Source organism: Chelmon rostratus, chromosome 18 (genome assembly GCF_017976325.1).
Source record: "Chelmon rostratus isolate fCheRos1 chromosome 18, fCheRos1.pri, whole genome shotgun sequence".
NCBI lineage: Eukaryota > Metazoa > Chordata > Actinopteri > Chaetodontiformes > Chaetodontidae > Chelmon > Chelmon rostratus.
Window position 1 is genome coordinate 11,901,064 of NC_055675.1, and position 13,619 is coordinate 11,914,682.

Genomic DNA, 13,619 nt, shown 5'->3' on the forward strand with positions numbered 1-13,619 from the left:
GACAGCCATTTGTCAGAACTTTTGTCACCTTTTTTTAATGATACCAAAAAAAAAAAAGGGCAAAAAGAAGCCAATCCATGATGAGATTCAGGCCACTCTGACTGTGATTGTCATGTCTGTAAAGGGTGTGTCTTTTCTCTTGATGTAAGCGTAGCCTGGGGAAGATTTCTGGCTACTCTTGAGCTATTTCTGTCATTAGGAAGAGATGCTGCAGATCTGCTGGGTAGCTATTGGGCTTCCAGCTCTTTTTTTAAATACAATTCGAGAGCTACAAAAGGACTGAGACGGAAGGGAAACTGTTGACTGACCTCAATCCCTCCTCAGTGGTAGTTTTCTTTGTCATGTTATTTACCTCTACCGGTCTGTCTTGGATGGAAGACAAAATATTTTGACAGGAAGAGACTAAAAGACACGTCTGGAACAGCTGTCCCTTCTGTGTTAATATGGCAGAAGACACCCCATGGCCTTTGGGATACTGCAGCTAAGAAAATGTCTCAGTCTCAGTCTGCCTGTCCATCGACCTGTTGCATCTGTCTGTCAGGTGTTCAGTCCTCCTGTCCTGGCAGACTGAATTTCTATTGTAAACATTAAGATTCACATTAGTAGTAAAAAAGTTAAATGGTTATACGCATCTGTTGTGTGTGTGTGTGTTTGTGTGCGTGTCTGCATGCATGTGTGAGTTCACATATGCATTACTTAACGCCTGTGTGTGTGGATGTGTCTGTTTCCTGTACACATATGAAATGAACGTATGTTAATCTATACATTGCGCTGTTATTTAACATTCAACGTTTCTGATGAAACGACAGAAGAAAATGTGTGGCGTGTACTCATGCTGGAGTCCAGCCCATGACTCCCATCACTGCTTTGTCGCCGTTTGCAACAAGAACCCTAAACGCACCAAAAAGTAATCTTAGAAAAAAGGTGTCTGACATTCCTGTATCGGTAGTCTTGTTAGTAGATGCTTGATGGTCGGAAGTCCAGTGTCTCACCTGTCAGGCACTGTGACCAAAAAGTTCCAGAGACGGTTAAACGGGCTCTGTTGAGTACGTGAGGACGTGTCTCTGGGTTTTTTAACCTCTTTGGTCAGGCATATCTGCACTTGAGAGCTGTTACATACCACACCGCTTGACACAGCAGCTGATTTCTGCAGTAGCTTGACAACATCAGTTCTCCTTGGAAGCCTGAAGAAACGCGTCAGTAATTCACCAATGATTCGTGGCCTCTTTGTTGGCTTTCACAAAGAAGATACCCAACAACAAAAGAGGAAGCAAGTCATTGGCTCTTGACTCCATCCCTCAGAGACGAACAAAAAAAACAGAACGCAGTTGATGCTAGAGCTGCCTGTATTGGTGTGGCATACATGTCCTGCAGTTACCGTGTTCAACCACACGAGGCCAGTGTTTCATCAGGAACAGACCTAACTGCTTGACAGACGGACAGGCAGAGCAGGGAAGCGATCGGACCGGGGGCTTGTAGGCTGAAACGCAGAATATCTTCGTGTTTTCCGTATCCTGTCTACTTGTCTGTGTCTTGGTTGTTGTTTATTACAGTTGGAGTGGTTTGGGTGTTTAAGCAGTGGTGATTGGTAAGGCAGCGCTCCTGAAGTAGCTCCTGGGTTTACTTTGACCTGCGTGAAGAGGAAAGGAGAGCGTTACGCAAAATGACGACTGCCACTGGTCAGTCATGAAAAGAAGCATCAGCCTCAGAATAGCCACACAGAGTATATGTGACATTGTCATGTGGTGCACTGTGAGAAAAAAATGTTTCATGCAACTTTAAAGCTACTTGAGAAAGTTGAGGAATAATCGAGAACAGTAAAGATTAAGAGGTTTATGATGAGATGCTTAGCAGTGCATTTGCTCAGTGTCGTCCTTGATAAAGCGTTTTACACTTGATGAGGACATCAGAGGCACTGGGTTTTTAAAAAAAACAGATAATGATACTGAAGAGACAGCTTAACATTTTCATGAGTACACTGGCTTTGGTACTTTCACCCAAAATACTGAAATGAATGAAATTATTGCTTTAAAGCTATTTTGCTGTGACAGCCTTACTTGGTCTGGTATGACCAGTATCTTATGGTAGCTAATGCTAGCAAGCTCATCACTGAGTTAGCTTCCCAGAATGTATGATTCTTCTCCACTTTTTGCAGCTGTTACAATAGCTTAGCATTTTGGCTAGACGCTAAAGAGAAAAAGCAATAGTAGTTTTAGCATTTAGCTTTGTCATATAACTGTCACTTGCATGTGCTGAGATAAGTTGCATATTCCCTCTGATTAGCACAGCGCTAACATACCTTTACTTAATACACTTCTTAGATGAAATATCCTGCTATAGCACTGATACCAATCTACCCCTCATTTCAGTACACCGGATTCCTGAATTTAATTTAGAATTAATTTTCTCCATCGAGTGCAACCAGGAGCATAATCACGAGTTTGTAATGACAGATGCAGGAATAAAACACCAGTTGCGTGAATAATGAATGAAGTCGTTTACAGTCAGAACCTGATATTTTGGCCGCGTGCTGTCATTTTTTCATGTTCAGGATGCGTTTGGGATTATGCCAAACTCTCTTCGTCTTCATTTGAATGCACGTGGAGAAACACAAGCTTTTGGAGGTCAACAATAAGTTGATGTGAGAGGTTTTTTTTTTTTTCTTCTGCAAAGAAGTGCACATTTCTACAAAATTCTGGAGGCGGTAATTGTTGTTGTTATTTGTGTGTGTGTGTGGGTGGTTGAGCGTGTGTGTTGCCAGGGAGGGAGAGCATTCCACTGGGACGGTACAGCTGATGCTTTTTTATTGGTCCCTCTGGCCAGAGCCAATAAACACCAAAGTGAGGGGACAACAGCTGGGGAACAATGATAGCATATTGATGATGTTTGTGTGTGTGCATAAACGCGTGTGTGTGTTCCTATATGTGTGCGTACATTAATGTGCCAGCACAAGATGTCTATCAGCACATTTACTGCGTGTTTGTTTGTGTGTGTGCTGCATTCGCGGGTGTGTGTGGGTGCAATCATCTGTATGTGCATAGATATGTGTATTCACGCCCCAGCTCTTGTGTGAGAGTGTGTGTTTGCGTTTGCAGCCATTATCTCGGGGGTTGGTGATTTATGATCTGTGTTATGACTTCCACAAGGGACATATAAAACTACAGAATGGCCCTTTATTGCCTTTCTTCTTTGTTTAGTCTTACGTTTCATCCATCACTCTGTGTTTCTTTTCTTCCCCTGTCTCTCTCTCTCTCTACCTATTGGTCTCTCGCCCATCTTCACCTCAATTTCTCTTTCTCCATCTCCCTCTCTGTCCGCCGTATCTCTCTCTAATTCGCTCTGGCTCTTTTCTCTAATAAAAACAGATATTGATCACCTGTCCGCTGCACATCAGTGGAATCACCATTATTGTGTATTGTTGTTTGTTACAATAGTGTAGCTTTAGCTGCTTTTGCCGCTTTCCACAGGGCAAAGTGAGACAGTGCAGGCTCAGTGTTGTCTGAGCCTGGACTCATTTGGTGTTACCCGATTGGCCAAAGAATACCTGAAGGTCTCCATGAAACTGGAATCTATGGTTTCTTGTATAAACCAGAAGTTAACCTGCGGAGATGAAACAACAGCTCCAAAACAACAAAAACGATTTCATAGCACAACAGCAATTCTCAGGAGGACGTGAGTAAAAGAGCAAATTATGAAACACAGCTTTAGCGAGAATGACAAGGATGCGGCGGCTTTCATCACATACCCCACCTTTACTTGCCACCGCGAGGGGGGGGGGTGATGAAAGCCCTACAACAGCGATAACTGATGAGACCTTGGGCTGATAAATGATAAGCCCTTATGCTGATACAGCGAGAATGTGCTTATATCACCCTCACTGCAGAACTCAAGAGATCAAACACAGATGAAAGTTAGTCCCTAAACGCGGCGTGCTGTTGATGACGCGGGTCGGCCTGAGGATCTGGAGGAAGATTCAAGGCAGTGAGGAATGAAAACTGGGTTTTCTGATTACCATTTTGCGCAACATGTGCTATTCTATCCTCGTATTTAAGACTGATGTTGTGGGCATGTGATAAAAACATCATCAAACATCGGCATGTAATGCTGAGTCTGAGTATACTCACATGTACATGGGCTGCAGCTGGAGGTGGGAGGTCTTCTGAGGCCCCTGGTAGCCGTACGAGTCGAACCCTCCTATAAAATCAACTGCAGAAAAACAACATCAATTAGAGAAAGCGTATGCCTTTGTGGTTATCAGCTGGGAACCTCCCACCACAGATGATTCATCGCATTAGGCCGCCTACACCTGCAGAGGTCTCAGCAGGACATTTAGATCCAGAGCTACCACCTCTATCGCTGCTGCTCTTCCAGCTAATCAGAGTTGTAGGGCGAAAACTGCTTCGAGTGAAAATTTGGCCTCAGCTGTATGAAAATCCTGCGATGCAAATCTACTGCTATTTTTAGGAGGAAGACTAAGACTTATGCAGCGATATATATTTATGCCTTGAGAATACTCTTAACTCCTAAATTATCTAGGATAGCTCCACAGATTCCCGGGCTGAGGAGCTGCCAGCAGGTGGTTGTTTTCCTCAGACTGAGGCAGAGAGCCTGGACTTTTGAAGCGAGGAAGCCATGATGTTTTTTTTTTTTACTTTGATGTTGTAGAGCTCATAAAATGGTACTTCCTCGCCTTGATCAGCTGCACACTTTCTTATTTATTCAGTATGATTTCATAGCATATAGTACAATGTGGAGTTTGGCTGTCGCTGCAGAGATGAAAGTAGCTGTGAGTATACCTCGAGCTTGCAATGAGTCGCAAACATCACGCGGGAGCCCGCGGCAAACGCAGTCGGGCAACACATACGCTGATTTCACTGATTAGCTTGTGTATGCCTATCAATCAAATAAATTGCACAATGAACGAATGTGCGCCGTATTCGCATCTTTACATCTCATTATAATGAGCATGCTCGATTTAAAGGAATACATTGATATTTTGCACTTATTTGCTTACTTGCAAGTGACAGATGAGAAGATCAACAGCACTCTCATGTCTGTATGCACAATATGAGGCAACAGCCATCACCCTGTCACCATAGCTTAGCATAAAGACCAGAAAAAGAGGCTAACAGCTAGCCTGGCTCTAGCCAAACATGCAAAAATTGCCTACAGGCAATCTAAAGTGCAAAAGTTAACATGATATATTGAGTTTGTTTCATTCTTACAAAAAAAAAAGAAATGCACATGGCAATTTTCTGTTTCACAGGGTTTTATATAATTTATGTATTTCTTGGCTTTCAGCACGTAACTAGCCTTAAAACCACAAGTTTGTTTTGTTTTTTGTACAGATGAAAGAAACACAACACAATTTAGTAGAATTTGGTGCAAATAGGCAGATTTTTAACTTTGAACAGAGCCTGGCTAGTTGTTTCCCCCATTTCCAGCTAAGCTTGGCTAACTAGCTGTTGGCTTTAGTGTCAACGGACAGACATGAGAGCGGTATATTCTTATCTAACTGGTATCATGAAAGCAAATAGGCACACATCCCCCCAAAATGATCCTCTTACAAAATGCATCTTGTTTTCTCAAGGTTCAGGAGTCTTCAGGAGTCATTTGAGTCTGCGAGTCTGTCCTCACATGCCTTTCTTGTTCTTTTGATTCCGCTGAAGTTACATAAAAATTCATTATAAATCACCACATCTTAGCTGCAAGTTTTCACACGTCTCCCTTAATCCTCTTAATGCATTCATGTGAAATTTTGATTCCGCCACACAACGGGACGACAGATGATCTTCTTTGTCTACCGGCGGTTTTCCTGGACCGCTGCAAGACGGTGATATTTTATGATCATCGGGCTCATTACGGCGGCTCCGCGCAGACAATGCAGAGCCATTGCCTGTGCCTGATGTACTCCTTCTTTGTGTGCATCCTTTTGTGGAGGAACGGCCTGGTGTGAACGGTGAGGGTTTCCTGCTGATTCATGCTGCAGTCAAATAGCCTCAGCAGAGTTTTCTGCCATGCTCGACCCTTTGAACGCGAGAGGAAATGGAGCCTCTAACCTTGTCAGTGTGCCGCCTGTCTAGCTGTAGCGGCCCAATTTAAAAATTCAGATATGTTATTCATAAGGCCCAGGTTTGTCCAATGAGCATGTGGGAACACGAGTGTATCCCTCCAGAAGCCAGAAACTAAAGTTTGATGTGTCAAAAATTCACGAGACAACAGCAGCAAACAGATTTTCAGTTGTTTTTTTTTTTTGGGAGGGGGGGCAAATTATCTTAAATTATTTTGGTATTTAGTTCTTTTCCAGTTGCAAATGTTCGCTGGACAGAAGTGCCACTTCCACAAACACTGATCATACACAGATTGCAGCACATTGCTGTGTTTGTGTGTCTGTACGGGGGATGTTCATGTCTCTGATAAGAATCTGTCTGACACGTACGAGCTGCTGTGAGACAGATAAGACTGACTGTAATGATTAATCTCCCACACACAGACACAACCACGCACACGCATCCTATACGCACGCGTGCTCGCTCACACATGCACAGAATAATTATCAGAGTAATTAGCTTTCTCAGCAACTCCAAATCTTCATAGGTCCTCAGTGTGTATTAGCTTCTTCACCCAAGGCACATTTCCCAACAAAGCTCCCTGATTATTGTATAGTCCCCCGGACCGCATTATCGCGCAGCACTTTCCACAGCCATGCTCAGGAGTTAAGACTCAGCAACATGAAGATTACAATGAATCCCAAAATTATTATGGGGAAAATTAGCTTTTTGTCACATGAAATTGATGCATGTGACACGGCGCCGCCATTGCGTACGTATTCATTAAGCCTTAATAGAGATGCCTGAAACCTCAATTTGAATCCTGATTCCTTCTGATAACCTTTGTCCCTCGAGAAGACGTGTGGGAATCACTTGTGTAGCTTAAAATATTAGCGCTCGTGTGTGCAGCCTGAATTCCCATTTCCACGCTCTTGTTTCCTCCCACAGTACAGAGACACGAAATTTCGGTGAACTGGAGGCTCTAAACTGCCTGTAGGTTTGAGTGTGAATGAGTTTGTCTACATGCGTTAGCCCTGTGATGACATGTCCGCTGCTCCAATGCGTGCCAGGCTCCAGCTTCCAAATACCTTTAACAGCATAAGCAGCTTACAAATGCATAAATACTGTAGATGGTTAGCTGATGATGCGTGGCAGTGAAATGTGTCTTGGTTTCAAATGACAAGTGTTTCTTCACAGCATTAAATATTTAGGAATAAATAAGCACAGCTAAAGTGTTCGCAGTTCTTATTTCTGTTTAACAGTCAACAACTCAGCTAATCTGTTCCATCAGGACTGTGAGGGTGTGGTTTGATCAGAGTTGACTGACAGTGCTGGAAACATGGCCGTTATGATTTGATTCAAATGTTGCTAAACTCTGATTGGTTCATGGGAATATTATACATTGACTCGGTTTACATGCACAAAATATTACAGTTTTTGCTCTGATTTCAAAAAAAGTAGGTGTGTTTCTCCTTCTGACCGGAGATGTAAGCTTTTCTTTTGTGCATGCACCGCTGCTGCAGCCTTGCAAACTGTTGGTTAGTCAGCTCACAGAGCCGTGCATCGCAAACTGCAGAACAAACCCTAATTGAGACGCATATTCTGAATGCGCACATGTCTGAAGAATGCTCCGAAAACCAGAATAACATCAGCTTATCCCACATGTCTGGTCAGCAAATTCTCCATTCAGAATAAGGCCTAATTCGTAACTGTTCGATGTTAATTGTTTACATGGAACAAGTGGCATTTTAGGGTTCCTGTCACCACAAAGCTGATTTAAATGCAGTGTTAAAACATTTCAAAAAAACCCATGAAACTCAATCATACCTTCATCAAAGTGGGATAAATACTGTGCTCTTTACTGATCTTTCAACAGTCTGGCGATTTAATATTCATCCCTGACCTCAATGAACGCAGCGGTGGTGTTGTCACCTGAAGAGCCTGTAGAAACACAAGCCGGTCTTGTCTCCGGCTCCTGACCCACAGTTTTATAGCAGATGGAGATCATTTCTCCAACCTGCTGTGGGCAGGAAGGAAAGCAGGAAAACCTGTCTGCTCTCAGAGCTTCAAACTATTTCCACGGATCCAGCCTGCATTTATTACCTATCAATATTTATGCGTTAGCAAACAGCATCCTCAATTCAGTGTTGAATAAGACATGCTTGGGTATTGATCCTCCTACAGAATGGCTGCGTCTTCTTTAATGGAATAACTAAACTGATGGCCTCAGGTAAATGGGCTCATTCCAGTTAATGCTCGCAGACGCGCTCTGCATTCAAAATACAACGATCACAGGATTAACATGTTGATTTGCCTCATTTTGCTCGTCTGTTACTGGTATCACACTTCAAATGCAACTCATTTAGACTGTCAAAGACTGCAGAAGCTGCATACCTCCCAATCAACATGGTTGTAATTGATGAATTGATGTATTGATAGAAGACTGGATAAAGAGAAATGAAGCATGAATGGATGCATGATCATCTCTTGTTGTTTTCCCTCCTCATCCTTTTCGTTTTTCGCTGTGACTGTTGCTTGGTGATGGTGGTTAAAAGTGGTAAGTATGTGGGAGAGACGCATGAATGAAAGGCAACTTTGATCCTGCATGAATCTACCTAGCTCTCCTCGTCCTTCACACTCTCCCTCGTCTCTTTCCCCATGTGCTACCGTAAATGAATGAGCTGCTGGTTGCGAGAGCTGGAGGCTACAGTCTTCACTTTGAATTCTGTCTAAGGGTCAGCAAAAGCCCTCAGTCCAAGATGGCTTCATTCAAAGCTGCTGGTTCGTTACGAAGGGAATGAACAAGAGGACATGTCAGGAAAGAGGGATGGAGAGAAAACAGGCACAGATTGAATTTACTTCGTAAGTTTGACTCAGAACTACCAGCCACATAAACTTTACACCCAAACATACTTTACCAAATATATTCCAAACTGACAGTTCACTTAACAGCGATCATCCAATTATAGCTTAGCAACCGTAGCCAAGCAAGGCAGGTCTGTCCTGTCCCTTATTCTAATCATCCTTACAATACTAAGCCTAACTAGCTCTGGGGATGCAATACAACAACTTCATCTTTTGAATAACACTGGCTGCAGTCTTCCGCAAGTAAAGTCAAAGGTTTGACGGTGCATAGTCTTGACTGCACTCCTGCAGCCTGATGATCCTCTGGACAGTGGTGGCTCTCACCACAGCTGACCTGAAAGCAGTTGCATAAAGAGCTTTCTCTTCCAGTTGTTGAAGACGGCTTCATCCCTCACTTAGAAAAGCAATTAAAAGTCCACACAATAGCGGAGCTTCACTGGTGGCTGCCATTTTTCTTTCTTGTGTTTTTCTTGCAGTTTTTTTTTTTTTTGGATCTCAGTGGGCACACTGGAGACCCATAGACCCTGTTCACACCTGGCATTAACATGTGTCTTGGGTGATCTGGTGGACAGCGCTAAATACAGGTGTAAACAACCACCAAGACGCATTGTGATCTGATCACGTAAACTACTTGCCGAGGTGGTCTGGGACACATGTGACCTGTAGTGTAAAGGTTAATGCATCCTGATGTGTCCCTGGAATAGCCCGTACATATAATGGAGACGCATGAAAGACACGTATTAATGGCGATGTGTCACGCCTGATTGGATCACACAGGATGCAGACGAACTCATCATGTCTGTTGTTTCAGACTTTCCTGCTGGCCTGTTGTAAAATGTCTGTGTACATGCATGTGTGTGACTGTGCACTTACAGCTATCCTCTTCTTCTGAAATGAGCTTGACCACATAGCAGGCGTAGATAAACCCCATCAACTGGAGAAAAAGAGAGCAGCAGAAACAGAGCAAGGATTATTGTTTTGTGTAAAACAAAGACTAACATACAAACTATCCGTCCATCGATCATAGATAGATAGACAGACAGACAGACAAACAGACAGACAGACAGACAGACAGCATGGACTTGGCATGGACAGAGAAAACAGGTGTTGGTGTAAGTGGAGCAGAACAGCTCTGTGGTATTTTGCTCCAAAATAGAACACTTGAATCAATGGACACACACACACACATACACACACACACAAACACTTATACTTCTATCCTTGTGAGGACCCTCATTCATATTATGCATTCCCAAGCCCATTGCACTACCCTTAACCATCACAACTAAATGCCCTGACCCCGACCCTGAGCCCTGATTCCAACCTCATCTTTAAAACCAAGTCTTTACCTTCAAAGAACAAACCCTTTGTAGTTGGGATTTGGCCAAAATGTCCTCACTTTTCAAAAATGTGGCAGCTCATTCCACACATATACACTTACTGACGGTCAGGCATCTTTAATGATGACCACAATGTTAAGGCTTCACAGGTGTACTGACACTGTTTTAATACACATGATTAAACCTTAGTGAGATTGTGATCATTGAAACTCAAATTGAATTTTCAGCTCTCTCTCTTGATTTGGCATTCTGATGAAACAACACTTCCGTGTTTGTTGCTATCATCCAAATGTAAACCTCCACCCACCCTGACAGGGCTTTGTTGTGTCGGGCTCGTAGCTAAACGCAGAGGTGTACCTGACATTGTCCTCCCTCATGGTCTCACCTCCGTTTGAAGCCATTCACAAACCTGAAAACAATAACGGCTGCATATTGAACTGAGAAAAGGGGCTTCAGTGCTGTGTTTTTGTGTGACACATTAAACGCGTGTGTGTGTGTGTGCGCGCAGTGATTAGACAGCAATATAGCAGTCCACACTAGCAGAGCACCTTTGCTCTCTGATCTGCTCTCCCATTGGCTGTCTGTTGCCTAGGCGACCTGCAGGAAGCGGCTGATTGGAGCAAAGACAGAGGAGAGCATGTTCAATGTAAGGTCAGCTTTTTAGTGACCTTATTACCCCGCAATGATAGAAGAGGAAAGAGAGACAGGGAGACGGAGAGGAAAGCCGTAAGAGAGAGGAAGATGCAGGCAGGCAGTGATGGACGTGTGTGTGTTTATATGAGGCCTCAAACTAACATATTATATGTTACTTATTGCTCAAATAAGGCTTTAAGTGTAGGAAAAATGACATTGACCTGGTTGATATTCTATTGACTACATGGACACGAGCCAGCACACACACACACAGAGCCATACACAAGCACGTAAACACACAGCGAGCTGCAAATGCGAGCAACTACATTTGAGATTCAGAGTATATCTCAAGGTCTTGACCTCATTTAGTCTAAATAATGTTCACCCCCCCAAAGCACCTCTCTCCTTTTCTCACTCTTTCTCCCTCTCTGCCTGCTTCCCTTCCTTTCCGTCTTCCTCCACAATCACTATTTCCTTCCAATCCTTTTCTCTGCCTTCCTTTTCTGTATTTCTCCTATCTCCTCCGATTCCTCTCCCTGTCTTCCCAGCCTCTGACAAGTAGATGAGTCATAGGAATATAGTGTTTTACTCAGTGGGGGAAAATTTACTTAAAGCGGAGCCAAATACTGGAAGTAGACAATGCTGCCAGTATCAGCATGGGGATCAACGGTGATGAGAAAATCAATTTGGATAAAGTAGAAGGCTTTGTGTATCAGAGACGCCTTGAGAAATGACCACTGCTCAAAGAGGCTGATAAACTTTACTGGCTACAAAGTCTCAGCTGTCACCGCCACTGACAGCGGTTTAACAGGATACCTTTATTTTGAAAAAATCGAGATGACCCCCTGTCCGCTGCCACTCCGGCTAAAATGATTTATTATTAGTATCCACAGAAAGGAGACTTTCAGTGTTGCAAAGTCAAAAATGTTGTTTAAAAGGCTTTCAAGAGTTTGGGGAGTTTTCTGTCACTTGCATTGCTATCTGAACCGGAGCCTGTTCTGTCTTCTGCAGCCTCATTGCCTCTGAAAATGACTTTCGGGTGCAGTTTTGTTAGTGCCACTGAACAGAGTGCAGAGAGCTGTGCCGCCCTGCAATAGAGAACATTTGATCAGCTGTGACAGAGTGCGTTTCTCTGCACATCAATATCCTGTTAATATTCTGGATGCTCAAGTATTCCGTTTTGGTGTTGCTGCATGTAAACATAATATCCTGTTTACAATAAGTCTGATTATATCTTCTCAAGATGTGAAGAAACCCAAATAAGATAGCTGGGGTGCATCAACATTAGCCATGGGGCTGTGACGTGTGTGTGTGCCTTATCTTGTTTATTCTTGGAGCTCTGGGTTTGAGTAGGTTTGGTGCCTGCAGTTATATTTGGACTATTCTGCTGACTGTAAACTTAAGTATCTAGCATTATGAGTTTTGCAGGTCTAAAAAATTCTCTAAAAAATATATAAGTGGATGCCTGGAACAGATGTTGGTATGACTAAGATGAAGATCAAAAACAACCAAACAACCATCCACGGCTCTTAGCCCACAGCCTTGTATTCAGACAGAACTGACATTCTCCTTGAAGGTAACTTTAATTATTTATTTTCAAGTCTACAATATATTACTCAAGAGTGACTCATACGTTGAGCTCACAGCATTCTTATTATTATATTACCAACAAGTGAAACGAGAAAGCAAATGTGGGGAAGTGAACGTCTAACTGAGGATTATGTTTGGGAAAAATAAGCTTTGAGACTGAACTGATGACTTAATTACTATTATGTGTATTATACATATTATCAAAATCATTTAATTAATTCACATTGCTTTTGTTTTTTACGTTTGAATCATTTATAGGTTTTATTTCGACCGCTTTCTTCATCTAACAGTTGAATTGTCAGTGCCTTTATGTCATCTGACACTTCCACTGCTTTCACCTCTTACACTGTAGATGACAATTCATCTGCTTTCAGTGTTTGCACTTCGGCTCACACTTTCCAGCCTGAATTCATCTCACTTTGCAGATTTCAGTTCCTCTCAGTGCTTGAACTTCAACTCCTTTCAGTGCTCAACTCCACCCAGCACTGACAGTGACATTTCACTGATCAAAGTTTGAATGCCACTTCAGCTTCTTTCAGTATTTCACCTGTTGCAGCTGCAATTTTTCAGCCGCAAGAACACCTCAATTTTCTTCAGAAAACACATCCATTTCTAGGTCCAAACTCTTTTTGATGAGCTAATGATTAACGATTAATAATGGTGACAGACCACAGTTTGTGATTGTGTGAGAGATAAAAACAATGAGATCAAGTGTCTTAGCTTCTCCCCTGTTCCTTTTTGTTGCTGTAAACATTTCCTCCCTGGTTTGCAGCTTCTGTCTGCATTTTGATGGACTAAATTAAAGCGAGCTGCTCCCGGGTTTCTCAGACAGACACGGCTCCCTTTTTCATTTCATCTGTGGATCAGGGTTACCTAGTTACTGCAGCACAACTGGAGGATGTTCGGTCCGACGAGTGGTAATGGAAATAGCACCACTTCAGCCTGGACAGGATCCTGTCCTGCCCTGATCAGCTCGACAAGCAATAACTTGTATAACTCAACCACTGCCACCCACAGAGGCATGTACCTCATTCACAGCAGAAAACAATTCTCATGGGGTGTTGTGTGCATGGTGATGCACAGTATCCCAGGAGGCAGCAGGACAATCTTATCCTATTTCTTACACTTACTGTGCAGCAGG

The 13,619-nt window shown here is 43.0% G+C and overlaps 1 protein-coding gene across 2 annotated transcripts in view; it reads right to left on the reverse strand.

The window, feature by feature from the left end:
- Positions 1–1,517: 1,517 nt before the first annotated feature.
- nkain2 (sodium/potassium transporting ATPase interacting 2) overlaps positions 1,518–13,619 on the reverse strand; it is a 76,958-nt gene continuing 64,856 nt past the window's right edge. Inside the window, exons 5-7 of one of the 2 annotated variants that reach the window (XM_041958948.1) lie at positions 9,789–9,849; positions 4,125–4,206; positions 1,518–1,630 (exon numbers count right to left, since the gene is read on the reverse strand). In XM_041958948.1, the coding sequence (XP_041814882.1) occupies positions 1,621–1,630; positions 4,125–4,206; positions 9,789–9,849 (153 nt within the window). In that variant the 3' untranslated portion in view covers positions 1,518–1,620. Of the gene's footprint in view, positions 1,631–4,120; positions 4,207–9,788; positions 9,850–13,619 lie in introns of those variants that run through there. The other variant, XM_041958949.1, reaches the window with a different exon arrangement.